Raw genomic sequence first — 23,013 nt, forward strand, 5'->3', positions numbered from 1 at the left:
GTCCTATTCTTGTCTGAAGAAGCAGTTGATCATGTGCTCACATCGCATTGAGTTCAATTCCTGGGGTATCCATTCACTCTGACCCTGGAGTTGGCTGAGTGAATTGCAAATGGGCAACGTGAAGCATTCCTTCCCCCTGACTGAGCTTTATTGTGCCACCATGCTCCTAGTTATTACAAACCCACTGACCTGAGTAGTTAGGGACTGAGCCAGGTAGCCAAGCCCCACCATAGCACATGTATCTACCTGGAACCCTCTTTTCTAAGTGACTGGTGTGATTCTAAAGCAGCAGTGAGCACAGTGAGGATACATAGGAGAAATGCATGCTTCCCATTATTAGCTGCCCATTTCTCTCTCTCTCTCTTCTTTTTAAAGGCTTAGTGGCTTATCACCGTTCCTAGGAGAAACGGACGCAGAGACAATGAATTACATAGTGAACTGCAGCTGGGATTTTGATGCAGAAGCATTTGAACAACTCTCAGAAGAGGCAAAAGACTTTATTTCCAAACTCCTTGTGAAGGAGAAGAGGTATCTTCTTCTATGTTTGTCATGGCAGCCCTACCATTTAGAATGAGTCCTTCCTAGCTAAATGTATGTGTGGCAGCCAATCATTGAAAGTTAGTACTATGACTTTTCTTTTGCCATGTTTGTGTCTACCAGGCAGCTCAGTAGTGACACAAACCTCATTTTTTAAAAGAAAAATGTCAACGTATTTCAATCAAGGTAAAGGCTCTCCCAGTAACTGTGCCTGTTGCAAGAGAGCTGAAGCAGAGGAAATGTGAATCATTTGTTTTGTTTTAAGAACCTTTCACAGATGTCCAGGAGCTAGTTCTGTCATCACTTTGGCTTCTTTATGAGCATTGATACAAACTGCAAAAATGTCTCTCAAAATACAAAAGGTGATAAGCAGTAGCTGCAGTTATGAAAGTGACATAATTCCCAATCCAAGTGCCTTCCATATACTGGATAGGTACAAAGAACCATTTGGGGCCTAATTCTGTTCTTGGAGTCATACACTCAGCTCCCATTGAAGTCAAAGGGAGCTGTATACATTGCATTGCAGGACAGAACATGGTCCAGCGGCCTCGTCTTCCCTTGATGAACATATGTCCAGTGACTCCTTCTACCAATGATGGGAATGTTTCACATTGTTTTAGGAGAAAACTGCCAACAGGAACTCTTAGAACACTGGCTTTTTCCAGACTGTCAGCCAGTGGTGCTGGAACTCTTTTAATAGTGGGGGTGTTGAAAGCCAGCCCCCTTACCACTGTCCACAACTCCCCCCAAGGCTGGGGCTGGGAGCAGTGCCATGTCTCTGGGAGGGGGGACCCAGACAGGGCAACAGGGCATAGGCTGGGGGCGGGCATGGGGCCCGCAGCTGGGACCCCACATGTGGGGCCAGTAGCAGAGCCTCGGCCGTGGAGCCAGCTGCCAGGACCCTGGGAGCAGAGCCCCAGGAGTGGGGGGGCCGAGTGCAGGGCCCTGGACCAGTGGCCAGGGAGTGGGGCCAGTGTCCGAAGAGTGGCTGGGAAGAGGGGCTAGCAGCCAGGACCTGAGAGAGACCGGGAGTGGAATCCGGGGCATGGCCCTGGTGCAGAGAGCCAGGCACAGGGCCAGTGGCCGGGTAGCAGGGCCGGAGGCTGGAACCCAAGCCCTGGGCTGAGGAGTGGAGGCCTGGGCATGAGGTCAGTGGTCCCGCATAAAACCTGGGGGTGCCCAGAGTTCCCAGGCCTATGCTTTCAGCTAAACTATGCAAATGAGATTTAATAATAAAGTTCTTAATACTAACTTGTCAATGAAAGTTAAGATGGGCATTAAACTGGAAGAGTAATTGTCATTTAGTGGATTTGAACAGAGAGCTAGGAGTCAGAAGACAAGGAGTCTGCTCCTGATGGCCACTGACTTGCTGTGGGATATTAACTTCAGAGAGAGACTCCCATCTGTAAAAAGGAATTAATAAGGATTTAAGTTTGTGCAGAGGACTTAGAGATCTGGGGATGAAAAATGCTATTTAAGGGCAGATGATTATTAATTATTATTATTATTATAAGCAAGAAGCATTGTTGGATCTGCCAGCTGCTCACTAGGCATAATAGCAGGCTGTGGCTCACTCTCTTGGAGAAAGAGGAATGACCAGTGCACAGCAAACTCTTCCCTCCTGAGACATCTGGGGATGACCTGGTGCAACAGCTTGTCCTATCTCCTAGCATGTTCTTGTTCATCAGGAGGGATTCTGGCTGGCTGTTCACATTATGCAAAGGGCTGCTAAACATCAGTTCTGCTGACACCTTTTTCCTTGAGTGGCAGGTGAGCCAAAGGCAGGACTTAGCCCTATCTTTTCATATCAAAGTTCAAAGGCAAGTTCAAATTTTGAAAAAAAATTGCACAAAGGATGCCCCAAAAGACAAGATCCAGGATTTTCTTGCATTCCATATGTTTTCAAAGACCTATGGAAATGACCTTCGATTGAGCACCTTGCTGATTGTCTGCATACCGTAGTTATTTTTATTACAATTAAATTATGTTTCAGTTATAAACCAACCTTTTGGCTGTCACATCTTCAAAGTACTGAACACAAAGACAAGCTCTGTGCAGATAGTTGAATCTGAAACAGAATCTATAAGTTTCCAGCCAGCTGCAGGAGGAATACTTGAAAGCCATACCTTTTGTTTACACATGGATGCTCTCATTAGTGTTAATTGACTTTTGTGGGCATCTGTGATCCTCCTTAAATATACTGAAGGGAACGCTCTTGCATTGTCAGGGGAGATGGACTACATATCACCACACATTAATATCTCTGTGTTCTTTGATGCTCTTGGCACAGTCCTACCTAAATGCCATGTGTTCTACCATTCACATTCCAAAATCACATCCAAATAGAGCAACAAGGCTACACAATATTCAGGCATAAACCCAAGTGCAGAAGAACCTAAAACACCTCTAAGCACCACTTAGTCCCACCTGGAGGGTAGGAGTGAGAATTGGTCTTCACGCAGGCTCTCTACGCTGAGATAACTAACAGCTATAAAGGGCCTTACCCCCATCTTTTTTTGTATGTTTACTTTTATTTTCATTTAGAAAAAACAACCTTTCACATGTGGTATCAGTGAAGAGCAGCTGAACCATTCCACTGCAAGCAGACAAAGAGATTATTTGTAAATCACAATAGTGGTAGCAACATTTACATCACAGCCCTTCACAAATTTTATTTTCCAGTTGCAGGATGAGTGCAGCACAGTGTCTGAAACACGAATGGCTAAATGATCTGCCTGGCAAAGCCAAGAAATCCAAGCTTTGCCTGAAGTCCCAGTTGCTGCTACAGAGTTATATGGCTCATAGAAAATGGAAGGTAAATATACAAAATCTGTCATCTTTATTTCCGAAGACGAGTGATCGTACTAGTTCAGTGCAGTCAGGGCCCTTATTCTTCTTTGTCATAGTCCTCTTCTAAACATGGAGAACTCCCTTGCAGTATGAATTTTGGAATTATATTTGCAGTTATAGATTTGAGTGTTCACTTCCCCTTTTAAGTCATGGCATCTCTGAGTTTAGATATTTTTTTTTCTAAATTTTTACTCTTATTTCTGATTGATTTTTCAAAAAAAATTAGGTGTAAAATTCTAGGGATTCAAAGGCTTCAGACACTATTTATTTTATGTTAAACGTGTAACCTTCCAAGCAAAAGCAGTTACTTTTCAGTTGACATAGTTGCATTAGCCTGTCTTTAATGTATAGAAAATATTGGAATGTAACAACAGAAAGCTATTTTGTGTAGTATTCATTGCAAAGGTCTAGGACCAAGCAGAAGCTGAGTTCAAATCCATCCTGAGTCCCTCATTCACTGTACAACCTTGGGAAAATTACTTGACCTTCTTGTGTCACAATCCAGCCAGATGGAAAGTTGCATACTTTCAGGACCACTGATAATCTCTTGCTAATTCTTGAACCATTCTCAGTAAATATGTAGGAATTTCCATAAAAGGTGATCAATAATTATACTCTGCAAAGGAGGGACACCACAACCCTGGAACATTTAACCTATAGGAAGAGGACGAAATCCAACCCAGTTTTAACTCACTAGTGAGAGTAGCAAAACCTTCCTAATGAGTTAGACCCTGAAGACCAAATGTCATTTACTTTCCCAGACTCCAGAATTACTGCTACTTGTTGCATTTAAAAAATGTCTTCATCCCAAGTTATTTTATTACACATTTGCTAACAGATGCATACAGCCATTTGTTCATTGTATAAACACTGTTTTACAGCCACAAAGAGTCGATTCTCTAGGACAAAGCATTTCATGATTCCCACTGGAGGGGATTCAAGTGTCACTCTTCTAGCATTGTTAATGTTACACTAATGGCAGATAGCTGCTTTTCCTTTGATCATGCTGACACCTTGGGTCCCTAAAGTGTTGTAATTAATGTCTGTTGCATGTGAGTTGGTAACACGCTGGCTATTATCCAGAGACAGGAGATTAAGCTATTTAATCCATTGTGGCTGTTTCTATGACAGTTTATTTACATGACTCTCTTGTGAGGAAGGGGACTGTGTTATTTTAAGTGTAACCCTGATTTAATTAGGAGCTGCAAAAGAATGGAGGTTTACTTAGAGATAGCTGGCTTCCCGAAGGCTGACAGGTACAACAGAAGATGTGAGAACTGGTGCTGATTAGTCCCCCAATGTTCCCCGAAAACTTCATGAACCTTCCACTCCCACTACTTTTCAGTTGACATAGGTGCATTACTCTGTCTTTAATGGGTAGTCAATATTGGAGTGACACAACTGAAGACTGTTCCGTGTAGTATTCAGTGCAGAGGTCTGGGAACTAGAGAAAATCTGCATTTACTATTCGGAGTCCCTCAATGAAAAAAACCCAATGTTAATTGCACAGTATGCTTTGGCTCCGTTATGCTCACATTTAGGTTTTTCTGTTTCATTCACAGAAACATTTCTACGTGGTAGCTGCTGCCAATCGTCTGAGAAGGTTTCCGAGCATGTCTGTCAACCTCGCATAAGCTGCTGTGGAAGAGCTATAAGCCTTAGAGCTAGAGATGAAGCAGAGAGAAAAGGACTAGATGTTTCTCTCTCTTCCACCACCACTTCTGCCATCCTCATGTGATGTATCAGGCGTGTGTTTAGGTACCAGAACTGCCTCAGAGCACAACAACATAGAATGAATTTTACTAATCTTTATAAAACAGGGGTTTCCATAGTTCTGTTTTACAAGCTCTCAGCTACTGGACATAGTGATACATAAATATTCCTGATATAACTCCACTTATAGCTATATTGATATGCTTATAATTAGCAGCTAAGTTCCTTGAGTGGGACCCACTTCTTTTGGAAGTCTTTGATTATTGATATGAATCCAAAGGGTGGAGTATAGCAGCAAGCACCTGGTCAGCAGCAGTGGGATACCTTAGGACTTTCTATGTTAATGAGGTGCTGTACGATCACTTTTAGGGCATTGCCACAGTGGTGATAGATTTGGAGGGATAATAGTGCTCTATTTTTCCCAAAGATAATTGTTACTTAAAGCAAAATACCCAGGGACAAAACTGAGGTAGAGAAATGCAGTTTTTCTACATTTTCTTCTGAAGGGGTTCATTTTTTTTCTGCCTCCCTCCCTCCTCCCCCCCCCCCGTTTTTTTTTTTTTCTTCACCAAAGCATCACAATAATGCATGGCAACTAGTCAGAGTAGAAAGAAAAAGTGTCTTCCACCTTATCCTCTAAAACAAAACCTACTGCTTTCAGAGGCATTTAAAACCTGGAGCAAGTTAAGACAGATTGTCCCCTACTGCTATATTTTTATAATGGGTCAAACTGATTAAATAGCTCCTTGTGTTGGTATGAATTTAGGTTTAACTACCACAAATGAAAAACAATTGGGATGACAATCTGGTGGATGAAATACAGTGCAGTTAGGTGTCACCTCCTCCCCAGGAACAGAGATTCTTTTATTCTCCCCTCTGGGTGTGAGTTTCAGGAGATACATTTTAAATATAGTTTTCTGTAGCTGGGACCTGAATGCTTAGTTTTCTAAGCTGATATTTGAGTTCAACACTTTTGCCAAATGCCATGAAGTGTAACAGAAAAACTACTGCTTTGTAACGGATGAACTGGTTTTTGTTTCTGTTCAGCTGCTGGGTAGGGGATCAGTGAATTGCCAGCCTTTGACTCTGTTTCAGTCACATGGGAGCTGTTGCCCTTTTTCTGATTGTTTAAAAACAAAAATAAGTTAGTATTGTCAAGAAAAAGGTTAATTTCAAGAACCAATTTTTTTTTCTGATGCTTATAAAACTGGAGTCACCCCATATAACACAATCCCAGTACCAATTGTGCTTCCTTAGTGTTTATCAGGCACTTTGGTAGAGGTGGCTGACACACTGTTTCCTTTGTGGCTAACCTACAGGCTGCACCACTCTATGTGAGCTGATTAAAATAATTTATCACTAACAGTAGCAGCTTACGTCTGCACATTCAGCCTAATCAAATCACAATTTTACTCCCATTAACTCTTTGCCTTTCAATTGCCTAAAATGTTTGTTGCTCCCAGCCCTCATCAAGACCTTAAAAATTGCTTACACTAGTTTAATGTTAAGCTTGTCTAGCTTTTCAGTTCTAGAACGTCTCCCTTCACTTCCAGATGGACTGGACTCGTACAGCACTTTTGGCATTATGTCAGAGGGCAACAAAAGTTACATGAAAAAATCCTGACAATGGATCACCTTCTGTGAAGGCCCAAGCTTGTTCACATTTCCCCTCCCCAGTGACATTGCATGGTAAATAGTTATTGTTAGTATGCATAGTTATGACATTAACACTAATAAATCTCAGCAAAAATGTAACTGGCCTATTTCTCTCTAGTCTGAAATACAGTAAAGGCAGCATTGGTGAGCACTTTACAACAGAATTTCAGCCTGCTACATCTGACTTTCGCCCAGAGTGTGGACCCTCCTTTGATATTATGAAATCTGATTTAGAAAAAAATTCTGGAATCTCATTTTACAGCTAGTCTTAGTGAGTTGAGACTGCTCAGTGTTTGCCCTGCTCCTCAGGCATTTGTCTGGCCTCTTCCTGAATCAACTTATTAAAATTTTAACTTGAACCAATCCCAAAACAAATGTAAGTTGACAGGAAGGAATGCTTCCACTTTTACGCTTAAATTTTTAAAATGGGGTGGAGCAGAGTGGGTGAAGAGAGAGAAAAGCAAACTTATCTCTTAAAAAGCTGGTCAATCAGCATCTCTTCTTCATTATCTTGTCTTTGTAAATGGATAATGGATGAATGCCCTTACTTAATCATGCTTAAGGCTCCAAGTCTGTCCCAGAGGTCACCGAGTCTGTGATTTTCCATGACCTCCATGACTTCTGCAGTAGTCAGTGCTGACCCTGGGCCAGCAGCAGTTTGGGTGTGTGGGAAGGGGTTCATGGCTAGAGGCAGGGGGATGCTTACTTCGGCGTGGAGTGTGGGTCCCCAGGTCCCACTGGCACGGCCCTGCAGCTCCTAGGCAGAGGGGTCAGGAGGCTCCGCGTGCTGTCCGCACCCACAGGCCCCGCCCCTACCACTCCCATTGGCTGGGAACTGCGGAGCCAGTGCTTGTGGTGGAAGCAACTCATGGAGCCCTCTGGCCCCATCTGCTGCCTAGGAGCTGCAGGGACATGCAGAGCTGGGTAGGTAGCCCCTGCCAGCCTTGCCACCCCCAGCACCATTGGGGGTCCTGGGCCACCTCCCCCAGGGCCACTCCTACCCCCCAAGCACCCATGGCCCCCTGTTCAAGTTTTAGTCAGGGGTATATAGTAAAAGTCATGGACAGGTTATGCACAGTGAATTTTTGTTTACTGCCTGTGACCTGCCCATGACTTTTACTAAATGTATCTGTGACTAAAACGTAGCCTTATTCATGATATATGTTTTACGTGGATTGCAGGCTGCACCCTGTTCCTTGATGTTTAGTTTTTTCAATTGCTTATCTTAGGATCAGACCTTAATTCTTAAAATGAAAGGCCCTTCAGAATATCCATCCCGCAGATGGTAGCAGGCCAGGCTTTCACAACTTGGAGAGTTGTCTCTCCTTCCCCCCCAATCTCCTGGGGTTAACCTCTCTGCAGAGCTCTTTCAATTTATTTAAAAAAACCCAGAAGTTTCTATAGAACCCCTTTTGGTTTCATCCTTATTACATCAGAGGGGACTTTTGTTCCACAGCCCCATACGGATGAATCAGTGGATTAAAAGAGACTTTGGCCCCTTTCCATAGCATAAAAGGGTCCTAAACACCCCCATTCCCAGCTTTGGGAGGACTCCCTTAGTGCAGGCTCTGGGAGGACAGCCCAAAAGCTCCCCCAGGAACACTGCTTCACAAGTGAAGTGTCAATGAACTGGCAGTGTTGGTGTGGGGCTGCAGCCCTCCAGCGCACTGCCATTCCTGGCAGTGCTGCAGCCTGTAAGGCAGTGGAGTGAGGGTGCCACACCTCAGATGGTGTACAAGGCTCTTTTAATTATGCTGGGGGCCCAGAGCAGCCTTTTATTAGGATGACCCAAAGGTGACAATGCAGGATTACCTACCCTGCCTCTGTAAATTCCATGCTGTGGCTCTGAAGGATGAGGTTCTGCGCTGGCTCTCTACTGGTTAACCTTGGAGATGGGCCTCTCATTTTAATTTCATATATGCATTATATTGTAAAAGGCTAGTTGTGTCCTTTATACCAGGGCCCTGTGTGGAAATGTGGGGTGGCGAGAGGAGACTGAAACACAGGCGTTCACTTTATTGTACTAATTTCCACAGCTCTGTTACAATGGCTACTTCAACCTGAGTGCAGAACCACAGCTATCAGTCTATGGCAGCAGAGGAATGCCCAACTCCCTAAGGTGTATTAGCATCCAAGCACTATAGTCTTCTCAGCCTGTTCACAAAATAAAGTTTTGTACAAACCCTGACATTCTGTGCTTCCTGAAGGCAACTACAGTGACTCCTGCCCCACAAGTGTAGAGAGCGCAACTGTGGAACCTCTTTCTGCTTGGTGCAGCACTCCCCATTTGAACTCCTGGGGTAGCTGTCATCATGATGTCCACATGAATGGACTGGAAGTATGATTACTATCTTTATGCAGATAAGTTTATTCAGTTAGCTTTCCCAGACAAGACCCATGATTGTACTTTTGCTGCAGACAAATAGTCTTCACAACTTTTCCATAAACCTCATTTTCAATGTAAATAGTCAACGGCTGACCTTGTTTCCAACAGTGGAGGCACACAGCTGTGAAAATCCCACTGTCTTTTAGCCCAATGAATAGGAAATGTTCTGGCTTACCTGAAAGGGTCCTTTATTTGAGAAACAGAGCCTAGTCAGATCCGCTCACCCTGGAGACAAACAGGTCACCCAGAGCAGAGATGGAAAGTGACATCCGAAGATTTGGGTTTATTTTTTCAGACGTTAACCCCATGCTCTGCCATAAAATAAACTTGTGTTTTCTCGTCAAAGTATAGTTAATCTAATGTAGGAGAAAAAAAAACTGAATTATGCTGGCTGTGGAAGCGGTCTCAAGTGGAGCCAACGTCAGAGGATGGGGCATTCTCCTGCTGCCGCTGACTGGCAGGTTTGATTCTGTTCCCAAGCTGCAAGCAGACTGAAGTACCTCTTATCACAGATCTGTAGACCTTATTACTTGACGTAAAGGAACATTTAAAGTAAGTACAGAAAGTTTCTTTAAACCCATTTAGATTTTGATCCTGATGGTATTTATACAATAAAAGTGATAGGAGGTCACAGAAGCAACCCTAGGACCATATACAAATTCTTAAACTAAAGATCCAGACGTAGAAAAAGAATCTTTATTGCTTTCTAAAAACATTTAGGTCCCACATACACAGCAGAAAATTTATTTAATCAGATATTATGGCTATAAAAAAGTTTTAACAGTCTCAATTCCTCAGTTTTGTTTTGCCGATGACACAAGTTGTTTCCTCATGGACGGACCCTTTCCATATAGCTTAGTAACCATGACTTAAGCTTCAATGTGGAATACAAGAGTGTGCAACCTTCTCAGAGATCACTTAATACCGCACCATTATTTGGCCTGTTTGTTGCTTAAAAGTAGCAAGGCTATCCATGTCCTAGAGCTGAGGTCTGCACTGGTCCGAGGGGAAGGCATCACAGGGTCAATTTTCAAACTTTGGCCAACTGTCTAGTAATAGTGTGTCACAATAATGCTGGTCCCACTTAGTAAAATGACAGGCTTAACAATTTAAAATCTTGCCAGTCAAATAAATAAGAATTGCTGGTTACCATCCATAAATTCACTTGCTACCAAGTTGCACTAGTGTGAAGGGGGATTTAAAATTATAAACCAGAGGCAGTGACAGTGTTTGGTGGCACTCCAGAGACTGAAGTCAGACATTGGCCCCTTTTGCCTTAGTAGCATTTTCCAGGATTCTCTGTTTCCATTCTTCATAATCTTGTTTTGCTTCGGTTTCACTTTTCTGCCGCTTGCGAGGGGTCTCAACTTCATCCTCATGTTCTATGGGGGCAAAAAAACCCCAAAAAACTTTCAGGAAACGCTATCTATCATGCATAATATTTTGCCTACAGAGAGCGCCTAATGCTGAGTCTCAGGCCCCTGGAATGTACACATGCCAGTCTACTTCATGCACACAAAGACTACCATCAATCATTGGGGAAAAAAAATCAAGCTGCAGTTTTGTTTAACACTGTGACCTTCACGTATTTGTCTTTTTGTTTGAGTGGAAAAGGCTACCCTAGTTCCACTAGACTTGCTCCACAAAAACGTAATGGTGCTTCCACGAGGCCAGTGATGCCCAAACTTTTCCTCTAGTGCCCACCCCCACCCCCCCGCTTACCAGTAATGGAATCTGTCTGCGCCATAGGCGCTGACTCCATGGGTACTCTAGGGTTGGAGCACCCGTGGAAAAAAATTAATAGGTGCTTAGCACCCACCAGCAGCCAGCTTCCCCCCTTCCCACCCCAGCGCCTCCCATCTGCCGGCGGCCCTATGGATAGACTCAACCCCCCCAGTGCCTCCTGCCTGCCACAATCAGCTGTTCCACATCGTGCAGGAGGCGCTGTGGGGGAGGGGGAGGAGTGGGGACAGGATGCGCTTGGGCGGAAGGGGTGGAACTGGACAGGAAGAGGTGGGGCGGCGTGGGACCAGGTGGGGTGGGGGCTTGAAGAAGAGATGAGGTGGGGGCGGGCCTGGTAAGAGGCGGGGCAGGCTTGGGGGAAGGGGTCGGGTGGATGTGGGGCCTGGGGTGGAGCGGGATGTTGAGCACCCCCAGGGCCCGGAGAAAGCCGGCGCCTGTGGTCCGTGTCCCCACTCCATTGCTGCACACCCAAGACTTCCTGAGCAGTGGAGCTTGGGCTTAAGGCAGAGCTGGGGATAGAGGCGGGGCTGGGCTGGGATAGAAAGGGAATGAGGGCAGAGCGGGGCTGGGCTGGGGGGCAGAGCAGAGTTGTGGCGGGGGGCAGAGCTGCGCTGGGGGTGGAGTTACAACTGGGTTGTGTGTGTGTGTGCGGGGCGGGGGGGGGCAGAGTGCGCTCCAAATAGGGTCGGAGCTGGGCTGGGGGTCGGAGCTGTGGCAGAGGTGGAGTGGGACTGGGTTGTCCTCCCCCGGAGGCTGGCTCAGGCCCTGCTGCGCAGTACCCTGAATGTTCCTTCATGACCCCATAGGGGTCATGTCCCACTTCACTAGGCTCTCTTAGCATTTCCAACATCTGGCCATTATTAGGCAACAGCAGAAGAACAAAGCTTAATTTCACAATTAGGAGACAACTTACCTTCTTCCTTTTCAATGCATTCAAGCAAAGTCTTTTGGCTTTGGGTTGGCTGAGGTGTCAGTGAAGCACAGTCTCCTATTAAAGAAGAGAAAGCTGCTTTTATTTATTTAATTGTGGACAGTCATTGGGGTACTAGAGCACCTAATGATTCATATTCATGCCATACTTATGTACCCTCCCCCCCTTTACCTTTGCTGGTAACTCTGGCAGGACCCTCCCTTGCTTCTGATTTCTCCATCACCTTAATCAATGTATTTCTATTACAGTAGCACCTGCAATGTGCTGGGTGCAAGCCACACACACAAGAACAGTGTCTTCCCTGGCAAACTTCCCAGCTGAAAGTGGCATCAACAATCCCTGTTTCAGCAATGGGCTAATTTCTTGTAGGAGCAGCCACAGATGTGGGTCTTGAAGGGGTTTTCAAGGAGGAGAGGGCAATGGCTTTATGGATAAGTTCAAGTGGGACATTCTCTGCATGATGAGCATTATGGTAGGAGGTGCAATGACAGGGGATGGGGGCTGAGGGTGCCAATGGTGGAGTACGAGGAAAAAGTGCATAAATCATGATGGGGCAGAGTTGTACAAGGAAGGTGAGGACATCGACTTGGTGACTGGAGAGGGACAAGACAGAGGGATTGTAACAGGGGCTCTGTGACAAGTACGGAAGATGATCTTCGCAGCTGCACTATACGAAATGGAGTGGGACTACAGGAGCGTCAGTCAGAGGTGGCAGCTGCACTACTAAAGGCAGGAGAAGAGCAGGACCTAGAAGAGAGTTTTAGCTGTGTGGCAGTAAAGAAAAGGCCAGAACTTGATCTATTGCAGAGGAAGAGCTGTAAGTTTTGTATTGCTCCATGTGTGGGGTAAGCACCATGGAGGAGTCAGACATGGCTCCTGCGTTATGTGAGTTAGATGACAGACTGACATGACATCCCTGAGGAACAAGACAGGCAGTGATCAGAAAGTGAATTGAAGGAGACAAGTTAGGAGTGGACAGACAAGCTGGCACCAAAAGAATAGTTGAAATTATAGGAGCAGAGGAGATCACCCCAAGAAAGGGTGCAGAGAGAGAAGGATGTTGCCCTGTGGGACCCAACAGCATGGCTACATCACCTGCGTTCCAGACCATGAGACTGCAAGCACTGAACACTTACTGCTGATCTGCTGGCCAATTGTCTCCAGCTGGCTGCAGAGCCGATCAAATATTGCCTTCTTCACCCCAGAGGTATCCACCATTTTCTTCTTATCCACTTTTAGTTTCAAGCACCTAAAACAGGAAGTTAGTTTATTTTCTGAAGGAAGCAACATTCAAACACACATAACTCAGGTCAATGAATGCATTTATAGGCAGCGCTGCCTGGGAGAATAAGCAGAAGGCTGGGGCCTGGAATTCCAAAATTCTAATCCAACTTGGCTACTGACTCACTTTGTGACCTTGCTCAAGGGACTTCCTCCCTGCCTCAGTTTCTCCATCTGCAAAGAAGGAGATAAGCCATATCCATCTGCCATACAGGGAAGTTGTGATGATCAGTTAATCCTAACAGTATGTAACAATTTGGAACAGGAAGTGAAAAATTTCACACCTTGTTGAAATTACAGGGGGAAATTTAAACAGGAAGAAAGTAGTTCTACAAGTTGTAATTTGGCCAGGACACTGGGTAAACAATCCTACTCCTGCAATGAGTCAAATGGGACTTTCACCCCAGTAGACAGGTGCTCATTTTTAAAGCTCATCTGATGAACTGTACAACACCCCTAAAGCCAGACTGGTTCATAAGATTTCTAACATGTATAACTCTTGGCTTGGGAGAAGATTCATGTTCAGTAAAAGTCCATGTGGGTTTTCTTGAGTCATTGTCTGCTGGACACTAACTTGCAGGCTGTTGCAGCTCTCTCTTTAGAGGGCTCCATGTCTCAAAGGCAAGATTGCCTGCAGGGGTAGGGGAGGTGGAGAAACAGATGACTATTTGGAGCTTGGTTTCAGAGTGGTAGCTGTGTTAGTCTGTATCAGCAAAAATAACGAGGCGTCCTTGTGGCACCTTAGAGACTAACAAATTTATTTGGGTATAAATAAATTTGTTAGTCTCTAAGGTGCCACAAGGACTCCTCGTTATTTTTATTTGGAGCTTGTCAGTCTTTAGCCTTTCTGCAATGGCTCCCAATTTGAATGCAAAACATCATCTCACTACCACTGCACATTCCACAAACATCGTTGTTGGTAATATGACCAACTCAAATACACTCTAGTCCATCTTGGCAAATAAACAAGCTTCCCACCAAATGCAAGATATTAACTAGTAACATTCTTATGTTGACAGGTTTCGGAGTGGTAGCCATGTTAGTCTGTATCAGCAAAAAGAACGAGGAGTACTTGTGGCACTTTAGAGACTAACAAATTTATTAGGGCATAAGCTTTTGTGGGCTAAAACCCACTTCACTGGATGCATGCAGTGGAAAATACAGTAGGAAGATATTATATATACATACATACATACACACAGAGAACATGAAAAATGGGTGTTGCCATACCAACTCTAACGACACTCATCAATCAAGGTGGGCTATTACCAGCATGAGAAAAAAAAACTTTTGTTGTGGTAATCAGGATGGCCCATTTCAAACAGTTGACAAGAAGGTGTGAGTAATAGTAGGGGAAAAATTAACATGGGGAAAGGTTTGATAGAAGGTCAAACACACCCAACAGATGATCTTCAGATGACTGTCACATTACAGAATCATCCATCCATTGATACTTTAAGTACCAGTGGCAACATTTATTATAAAATCATGTGATTTGCCTTTGGGCTACAAGACTAAGTGTTTGATTTAATGTTTTCTTTCTCCAAGGCAAAACACAATCTAGGCTGAATACTTCGCTACAAGGAAGACATTAGCCTCAGCAGGCTGTCAAGACTATCTGCGGTTCTGAGAGTAGTGCTACAAGATACATTTAACCACCTAATGGTGCTTCAGGATATTAAGGAATTCTGGGGACTGGAGCAGCTGTTTGCATTGTAACAGCCACTTCACACTTGTGAAATCTTTCATCATCATGTACAGCATGCATGTGTTGCGGGGAAATCCAAGAATGTGATTTTGTGCTCTCGCAGTTAGAATAATGGGGAATCTCATGTAACTGTATGAAGAGCATACCTGCAGGCTGTGAACAATGCAGCTGTTGTGAACAAGGGTTTTGATAAATCAAGATCCATCTGCTGCATTTCAGAGAGACTGGATTCATACCTAAAAGAGAGCAGCGGTGTTTACTACACAGCCAGTTTGCTTCTAAACAAAGCTTGTGAAGTTTATTACTTTGGAGCTGAACAAAGACCTGGTACAAGATTGCTTAGTTCTTTGTCTCAGCCAGGGACAAACATTTTCTACTCCTGGCTGAGAACAGAAGAAAGGGGCAAAGAGGGGAAAGGGATGGCAGCACATCCTGAGATACGGGGGGTGGGAGGTGTGATATTTATTTCAGATCAAGAAATCAGGCAGAGGGGACAAGGTGGAGTCAGCACAGTCTCTATTCTACCTACTCACCACACTCAATGGAACCTAGTATTTAACATCTATAAATTATCTCTAAAAAATGTGATAAGCCACTTTGGATTCAATTCATCCCAGTGCAGAGGGCCAGCCCATAGTTCTTGTAACGATTTAATCCCCACTTAATATAGGGCTTAAGCATGGCAGAAGGCTTTGCGGGTTCTCAGCACAGAGGTGAATTTCATTCTCCGAGTATTATGAAACAGCCAACAGACCATTTATTTCAGTCTATTGTTGTCAGACTGACAGGTGTATTGTTTATACAAGGAAACATCTACAGGTAAGTTTCAATCGCCTTAATCTTTAAATATGATGCAGCCATGAAGAGTGTCAGCTACATAAGTGAAGACTGTTCTTTGCAGCCCAGGATTCATAGATTCTAAGCCCGAAGGGATCATTATGTTCATCTAGTCAGATATTCTTTTACGCAGCTCATAAAACTTCCCCAAAGTAATTCCTGGAGCAGATCTTTTAGGAAAACATCCAATCTGATTTAAAAGTTGCCATGACCCTTGCTAAATTGTGTAGATCGTTAATAATCTCAGGTTAAAAAATATGCCTTATTTACCTACTAAATTTGTCTAGCTTCAACTTCCAGCCACTGGATTGTGCTATGTCTTTCTCTGCTAGATGGATAAACCCACCATTAAATATTTCTTCCCCATGTAGGTGCTAATACTGTAATCAAGATACCCCTTAACCTTCTTTTGCTAAGCTAAATAGATGGATTTCCTTGTGCTTGTCACTAGAAGGCAGGTTTTCTAATCCTTTCATCATTCTTGTCGCTGTTCTTTGAACTCTCTCCAAGTTTTCAACATCTTTCTTGAATTGTGGGCACTAGAACTGGACAGTAGCATCTATACCACTGCCAAATACAGAGGTAAAATATCCTCTCTATTCGTACTTGACATTCCCGTTTAAGCATCCAAGGATTGAATTAGCCCTTTTGGCCACAGTGTCACACTGGGAGCTCAGGTTCAGTTGATTATCCACAACGACCACCCTGTCAGACCAAATATTTATTGAACACTTCTGCCTTTTCTGCATTATTATTGATAATTCTACCATTTAGCAATGTACCAACCCCACTGTCAGGATTTTTTTGTTCCTACTTTTTGTTCCCCCTTAAGTCTGCTGGCCATAGATGTCTCCTTATGTCCCTTTGCTTCCTTGATTAATTTTCTATAGTTCTATCTTCTAATTGATAGCCATTATTACCGGCTTCCCCTTCTTCCATTTTTTGTTGTTGTTGTCATTGGTTTTTTGTAATTTCCTGTTAAACAATTGCTTTTGTTAAAGTGGATATTACACAGAGGAGAGGGTTTTAAGTGAAGGGACTCTCAACTTTGTGAAGTTTTCTTATTCAACAGGTTTGACCAAGAAAATGTAGGATTCATTTTGGAATGGATACATTTCTCTCAACATGTAGTTTCTTTCATTTGTATGTATCTTCTGGAACTGCAAGGTTGACTGAGAAAGGGCTACAGGTAGGGTTAAATGAGAGGAAGTGTGGGGCTGTGGATAGGAAATTGGACTGGGAGTCAGGAGTCCTGCAGTCTATTCCCAAATGGTCTAAATTTTTCAAACATAGGTTCCTAAATAAGTGGTCTAATTTTCAGAGGTGCTGACCACTCAACATTCACTGAGATCAGTGAGAGCTGCAGGTGCTCAGTACCTCTGAAAATCAGGCTTTTCACACTTAGCAGTCTTATTTAAAAACAAAGAAAGCATTTCCATTTCTTAATAGAAATGGATGATAAAATGATGGCCATAAAAGGTTATGTGCCCTACCTTTGTAATATTTTTGAAGCGGTGTTCACTGCCTCCATGCAGCAGAACTGTACAGCCAAATCTCGGATTCCCAGATTAGAGTTCAAACCTAGCAAACACTCAAAAGACTTCATACAGCTCTGGTAAGTCCTCTTGTTCAAACCGGAGAGTTTAACTAAGTAGCTCTTTGAAAAACAAAACAAAACTTCATGTGTAAGCAGAATTTCCCTTCTGGTACTTAACCCATCTAAATAGAATACAATACAATCCATCTTCTATTTTTGTTTTAAATAGTTTTGTTGTTGTTTGCTCATTGTTTGGTTAGATCTGTTACACACATGAGGCTGCCCTATGAAGAGGAAAAAAATACACAATGGCAAAGGAACAACACACATTTCAATGCAGAGTTACCTTCAGATAGTTATACCGGTGCTGCAGTTTGGAAAATGATTTGGCCCTTTTAACTGCCTTTTAGAGAACTAAGATACCAGGATCACTGAGCATTTGTATGACAGGTCAGTGCTACTCATGGGAATCTAGGCAATGGAAACCTCTCCCATGTATGGAGGAGGAATCTAAAAAAGATTACATGGACAATCAGCTATGTCTTTTGTCCCCACCATCACCAAAAAAAAAAAAAGACAGTTGTCTTGCCTGGCAGTCCTGCAAATGGACATCCACAGGCTTCCACGGGGCAGAGGGACTCATATGTAGCCACTGTTTCCTTTTGGTAGCTTTAAGAGCCCCCTTGCATCACTTCTCACAATAAAGGGGCACATCGGCTTACGGTTTACCACCCTTAAGGAACCCTCAGTCAGGGGCAGTAGAAGTCAATTCACAACAGAATGTAATGGAGACTCTAGTCTTCAATTCTCCATTGTTAACCTCTGATGAAAACTGGAATAGTACTGGATTGTTGGAAGGACCCAGTTGCAGACTGGTCTGTAATGTGAGGAAATGGGAATTTACTAGTCTTTCCTTGCTGCCTCATCATATACACTAAACACTGTACAAGTTTTATGGGAGTTGGTAAGAGTTAGGACGAACAAAGAACCATGTCACGTATTGTGTCCTACTTTGTCCACTGGGTGTTGCATATAGCCAGCTGCTAGGTCCAGGCACATCACCGCATTGCTTGTTGCTGTCATCTGAGCCAATAATCCTGTGCACTTCACCTGGGACAGTCGCAGATATTCTTCTGCTTTTCTATAAAATAGCCCCACATGAGCACACACACGCACAAAATGCCGTTTGTTAATACTACTGAGGATACAGACTGGTGGCATTTACATCTGCAGGAATGCAAACATACATACCCAGGACTGGCTGCTTTAAATCAAAATAAAAAAAGATTACGAAAAATAGGACGTCAGTTAAATAAACCTGGAAGCACTGGCAGGCTGATTTGCATAACTGTGTATGCACTGTAGCATGTTGTAGCCTACAGAAATGTCAGTCAAATTGTAGTTAAAAGGAATTCAAAGTAATTTTGAGTAGTGTTAAAAGTAATTTACCTTTTCCCCTGGATTAGGCACTGAAGAGAAGTTAAGAGATTGGATTTAGTTGCAGGTGTTAGTGATGTTCAACTATTACATCTATTATAATTCACACCTTTAGTTATTTCAGGGCCAGCCTATGCATGAACTCTCTCATTTCAAATTTAATTTAATTTAAGGTGTGAATTAAAACCAATGTAGTTATTTCAGTTCAAGTCTGTGATTAGGCCAGCTATAAGAGACAAGTGCGTCCCTATAAGAGATTTAAAAAGGCAGCAGAGTTTAAGTGGATAATGGGAAGAATCATTTAGGCCAAGGGTCTTCTCTGTACAAGATTCTGCTTTTTTGCATTAAGGTGTCCCACCATTGCTCTTATAGGTGAGGCTTAGCAATGACAGGAATCCTAGCACAGATCTGCTTGCAAGTATTTTAACCAATGTGGTCCCAATACTGCAACAGGCTTACCACAAGCATACTCCTTCCTGCACTCACACGGAGCCCTACCACAATGGATTGATTTAGATCACAAATTTTTAAATCATATTTGTATTTGTACTTTAGTTATTTTCCAAAAGAAAGTTGATTCTCAATGGTTGGTAACCATTAAAACAGGTTGATTTGCAACTAAATACAGCCTTCACATTAAATTTGGTACTTCTTTTTGCTAACCGGGAGGATTCACTATATCTATATGCATTTATTTAAGCAATTATAGAGCTTAATTTTTACATTTATTATGTCAGAAAATGGTGAATGATGCATTTCTTATTTACTAGATGATACATTTTTACTTGTGATTGTGTCAAGTTCTATTTGGATGGAAATTCAATACAATTAAAAATGCACAAAACCAGCATTTTACATGTTTTTATTAAATAAAACTACCGTAAGTGTTCAGGACACAATGAAATTTTTCATCAAAACTGTTTTGCATTGAAAACTTATTTATTAAATAAAGGAAGAACTATCTGTAGTTAATGAATTAAACTGATTGTTTCTGGTCACTATGTCCTTCAAGATTTTAGAACTAGATCTTATCCTCCCGCCTTGTTTTTATTCATAGATTGGAAAAGAAAAGGTTCCTTAACTTTCAATGAACTCATCGTTGAACTGACCTAGTTCAATAAACTGAAATGAAGAAAACAGAGACTACAGCTGTCAAAAGTTGGTTTAGCACTTCAATAAACTCCCATTCCACGTGCTTAGCCAGTAGCTTCCATCAGTTCAGCAGTATGATTTTCTGTAAAACTTGGTACCAAACATTCTTTCACAGGTGTCTAGCTGGGTCTTGCCGACATGCTCAGGGTCTAACTGATCGCCACATTTGGGGTCAGGAAGGAATTTCCCCGAGGGGTGAGATAGGCAAAAGGAATCCCATGGTTTTTCTGCCATTCTCTACAGCCTGGAGCCTGGGTCACTTGCAGGTTTAAACTAGTGTAAATGGTGGATTCTCTGTAACATGAAGTCTTTAAACAGTGATTTGAGGACTTCAGTAACTCAGCCAGAGGCTAGTGGTCCCTTATATGAGTGGGTGGATGAAGTTTTGTGGCCTGTTTAAGTGCAGACATAATCTAAGTTGCGTTTATAATCACAGTAGCCAGGGCCATCCCTAGGGGGGTGCAGGGCCCAGGTCAAATCAGCATAGGGGTGGGAACTAGGGGTGCATAGGGTGCTGCAGCACCCCCAGGATCCCAGCTGCCAGCCCCACACGCCTGGGGCTCTGCTCCCTGCCTCAGCTGGAGGGTGGTGGTGGTGGATGGCTTTCAGCACCGCCACTATTAAAAATGTTCTAGCACCACTGCAAATCCACCCCCGCAGGCTTGGGGGCCCCACTCTGCATCAGCAGCTTGTATGGCAGGACAGATCCGGCCTGGTGCTGGGCCACCTGCTGCTGCTGGCAGTTGCCGGTGCCTACTGCGGAGCTATTGTTGGCCATAGCGGCTCAGGGCTCCGGCCGGAACTGGGAATTTGCTGCACATTGTCTTCTGGGACTGACTGCGCCGGCCAATCGCAGGGGGCCCCCCAAAGTGCAGGGCCCGGAGCTGTTGTCCCGATTCGCCCTACCCAAGGGACAGCTCTGATAGTAGCATACTTCCTCCTCATTCTTACATGTTCTGAGCAGTGAGATATTTTAAATTTCAACAGTTAATTAGTTATTAGTATCTGAGTTAGCACCCACTGAAATAAGTGGGGCAGTTGACACATCAGAGCTATAAATGTCAGGCTCCCTACAAACTCAGTCACACATTATTATTTATCTTGTACACTGTATAGTTACATTCAGGTTATGGTTTTTTTACAACCATAACAGCAAAGAACTATGACTTCTCTACATGGGGAAATTGACTGGAATAGCTTCCTGTGTGGACACATTATTCCAGAATAGTTGGTGCACTTTGAGCATACTAATTATTCTGGAATAAAGTGACATATCCAGGAATCGCATCTCTGCACAAGGAGCTTTATGGGAATAGCCTAGAGGATAGGGCCCTGGACTGGGACTCAGGATACCTGGATTCTGTTCCAGTTTAGCCTCTGTGTGTGCATGTGTAAATGACTCTGATTTAGTTCCTCCATCTGTAACATGGAGATATTGACCTTTATAAAGTGTTTTGAGATCTACTAATGAAAAGTGCTATTTAAAAGCTAGTTGTTAGGCTTGGAAAGATTACATTTTTACTGGTAAACATTGATTCCACTCAGGGTGGATAAAAATCAATGTTTTTCTTTTTACTAAGTAAAAATCCACTGTGATTTCACTGTACACATACAAACTGACCAAACAAATTTCCATCAACAATCAAACTTTACAGATAGCATATGAAAAATGCTGCTTGAGAACTTAAGTTTGATTTAAGAAGATTACTTCGTATATTTTGACATGTGATGCTGACAATTTGTGTTTCAATGGTTACCAAGCTTTAACTTTTTGAATCAACTTTTACTGCCATTGTTTGTCTGACCCCAGCATAATTTCCTGCAACTGTGAAAATTTAAATAATCTAAAACAAAATTAAAAACCCATAATTTTCTGCAATTGAGACAATCTGAACTGATAAAAAAAAATGCGTATAAATAAACCAGCGATTGCTGAAGCGATAACTACAAATCGAATTCTGCCAAGCCTAATTACAGTGTAAACGCTCCGGGCGATCATCCCCTCTATTATTTAACAGCAAAGAGATGCTCCCATGGCTCCCGTCGGACCCAAGGTGCTGCCCGTCACACAGGGATCCTGCCACCCACCATCACAACGCCGCCACCGCCGGGGCGCGAACCCACCCCTCATGCCCAGGGGGCGCGAGGGGGCAGGAGACCACTGCGGGCGGGCGGCCGGATCCGGGCCCCAGGGAAATGGGCCCCGAGCCCCCACTCCCGTCTAGGACATCCCGGCGGCTCCGGGGACGGGTCCCATCCGGCCCCGCCGAGGCGCTGGGGCTGCCCCGGCCGGGCACTGGGGAGCGTGTCCCGCGCCCGCTACCTGAGAACTCCGGGCGCAGCGATGCCCAGTTTGGGCGCCAGCCGCTGGATCACTCCGGGCTCCTCCATGGGCCGCACTTCCCCGCGCGCGCCGCTCGCCACAATTGGCCCTGCCCCTTCCGCACACCGGCTCCTGTCCTGAGGGCGTGACGTGCACTACAGGCGGGGGAGGTGAGCCGCCGCCTTGGCGGGGCGTATTTCTGAAACTCATTGGCTATCCCGAGCGTCAATCGTGGCTCACTAGAACCAATCAGCCTTGACACCTTGACTTCCTCGGAGTCGGCCAATGAAGAGGGGTCGCTGTTGCAGGGAGGCGGGGCTTCGAGGAGGCTGTGGAGTCACATGACAGAGAGACACTGTCTGGACTGGTGCTGGCCGCGGGCTCCGAGCGATCATGGTGAGCGGGGCTGGCCTGCGGGCTAGAGCTTGGAGGGCGGCGGCGGCTTGGGGCTCAGGCAGGCTGGGAGCTGCCTTGGCCTGCGGCTGGAGGCGGGCGGGGGCTGCAGCCCTGCCGGGGGGCGGGGGTTGGCCTTGCTGCGCTGGGGTGAGGGGCAGGCCCTGGCTCTCGGAGGGGGAGAGAGGCAGCCTCGTCCGCGTTCCCCCTGTTGCCCTGGAGGGGTCTGTGCCGGCAGGAGTGGGGTCGGGGCGGTTCCTGGGCGTGGGCGGTCTGTGCCCGCGTGCCCTGGGCAGGAACAAGTGCAGTACAACGCTATCCTTGCTCGGGCCACCCGGCTTGGCAAACCTAGCAAGGTCTAGCTTTAAAACCAGCCCACCTCTGCCATCATGTCACTGTTGTGTTAAGTGGTTCCTTCCCTCCTCCAGTGCTCTACTCAGTCTGAGGCTGATGACTGTGAATCCACTTCTGTGGAGGCTGAGATCTTTTTTATATACTTTGAATGAGGTGGGAAAATCCCTGGTTTTTT

At 44.4% G+C, this 23,013-nt stretch overlaps 3 protein-coding genes across 3 annotated transcripts in view; 2 read left to right on the forward strand and 1 right to left on the reverse strand.

Annotated features, from left to right (window-relative positions):
• Positions 1–6,838, forward strand: part of MYLK3 (myosin light chain kinase 3) — a gene marked incomplete at its 5' end in the record, with an annotated part of 39,362 nt that extends 32,524 nt beyond the window's left edge. Inside the window, 3 exons of the mRNA XM_084644159.1 lie at positions 376–528; positions 3,220–3,352; positions 4,950–6,838. Of these exons, the coding sequence (XP_084500285.1) occupies positions 376–528; positions 3,220–3,352; positions 4,950–5,021 (358 nt within the window). The 3' untranslated portion in view covers positions 5,022–6,838. The remainder of the gene's footprint in view (positions 1–375; positions 529–3,219; positions 3,353–4,949) is intronic.
• A 2,978-nt stretch (positions 6,839–9,816) lies between these two features.
• Positions 9,817–22,236, reverse strand: ORC6 (origin recognition complex subunit 6). The gene is made up of 7 exons (XM_084644895.1): positions 22,092–22,236; positions 18,191–18,320; positions 17,136–17,299; positions 14,952–15,041; positions 12,953–13,065; positions 11,799–11,873; positions 9,817–10,524 (listed from the first exon to the last, which is right to left on the reverse strand). Exons 1-7 carry the CDS (start codon positions 22,157–22,159, stop codon positions 10,397–10,399), a joined length of 768 nt encoding a protein of 255 aa, XP_084501021.1. The 5' UTR covers positions 22,160–22,236; the 3' UTR covers positions 9,817–10,396.
• Positions 22,237–22,402: 166 nt separating this feature from the next.
• The window catches only part of VPS35 (VPS35 retromer complex component), a 41,008-nt gene continuing 40,397 nt past the window's right edge, over positions 22,403–23,013 (forward strand). Inside the window, exon 1 of the mRNA XM_084644440.1 lies at positions 22,403–22,487. Within this exon, the coding sequence (XP_084500566.1) occupies positions 22,485–22,487 (3 nt within the window). The 5' untranslated portion in view covers positions 22,403–22,484. The remainder of the gene's footprint in view (positions 22,488–23,013) is intronic.

This window comes from Lepidochelys olivacea, assembly GCF_965140295.1.
Source record: "Lepidochelys olivacea isolate rLepOli2 genome assembly, chromosome: 12".
In the NCBI taxonomy this organism is placed as follows: domain Eukaryota; kingdom Metazoa; phylum Chordata; order Testudines; family Cheloniidae; genus Lepidochelys; species Lepidochelys olivacea.

Bases quoted from the DNA above. Each gene is read 5' to 3' on its own strand.
- ORC6 (XM_084644895.1), bottom strand. From the start codon at position 22,159: ATGGAGGAGCCCGGAGTGATCCAGCGGCTGGCGCCCAAACTGGGCATC. The intron at 17,300-18,190 runs GTAGGACACAAT...TGTTTTTCAAAG, and splicing joins TGCAACACCCAGTGGACAAA to AGCTACTTAGTTAAACTCTC. The intron at 13,066-14,951 runs GTATGCTCTTCA...TTCCTGTTTTAG, and splicing joins GCATTGTTCACAGCCTGCAG to GTGCTTGAAACTAAAAGTGG.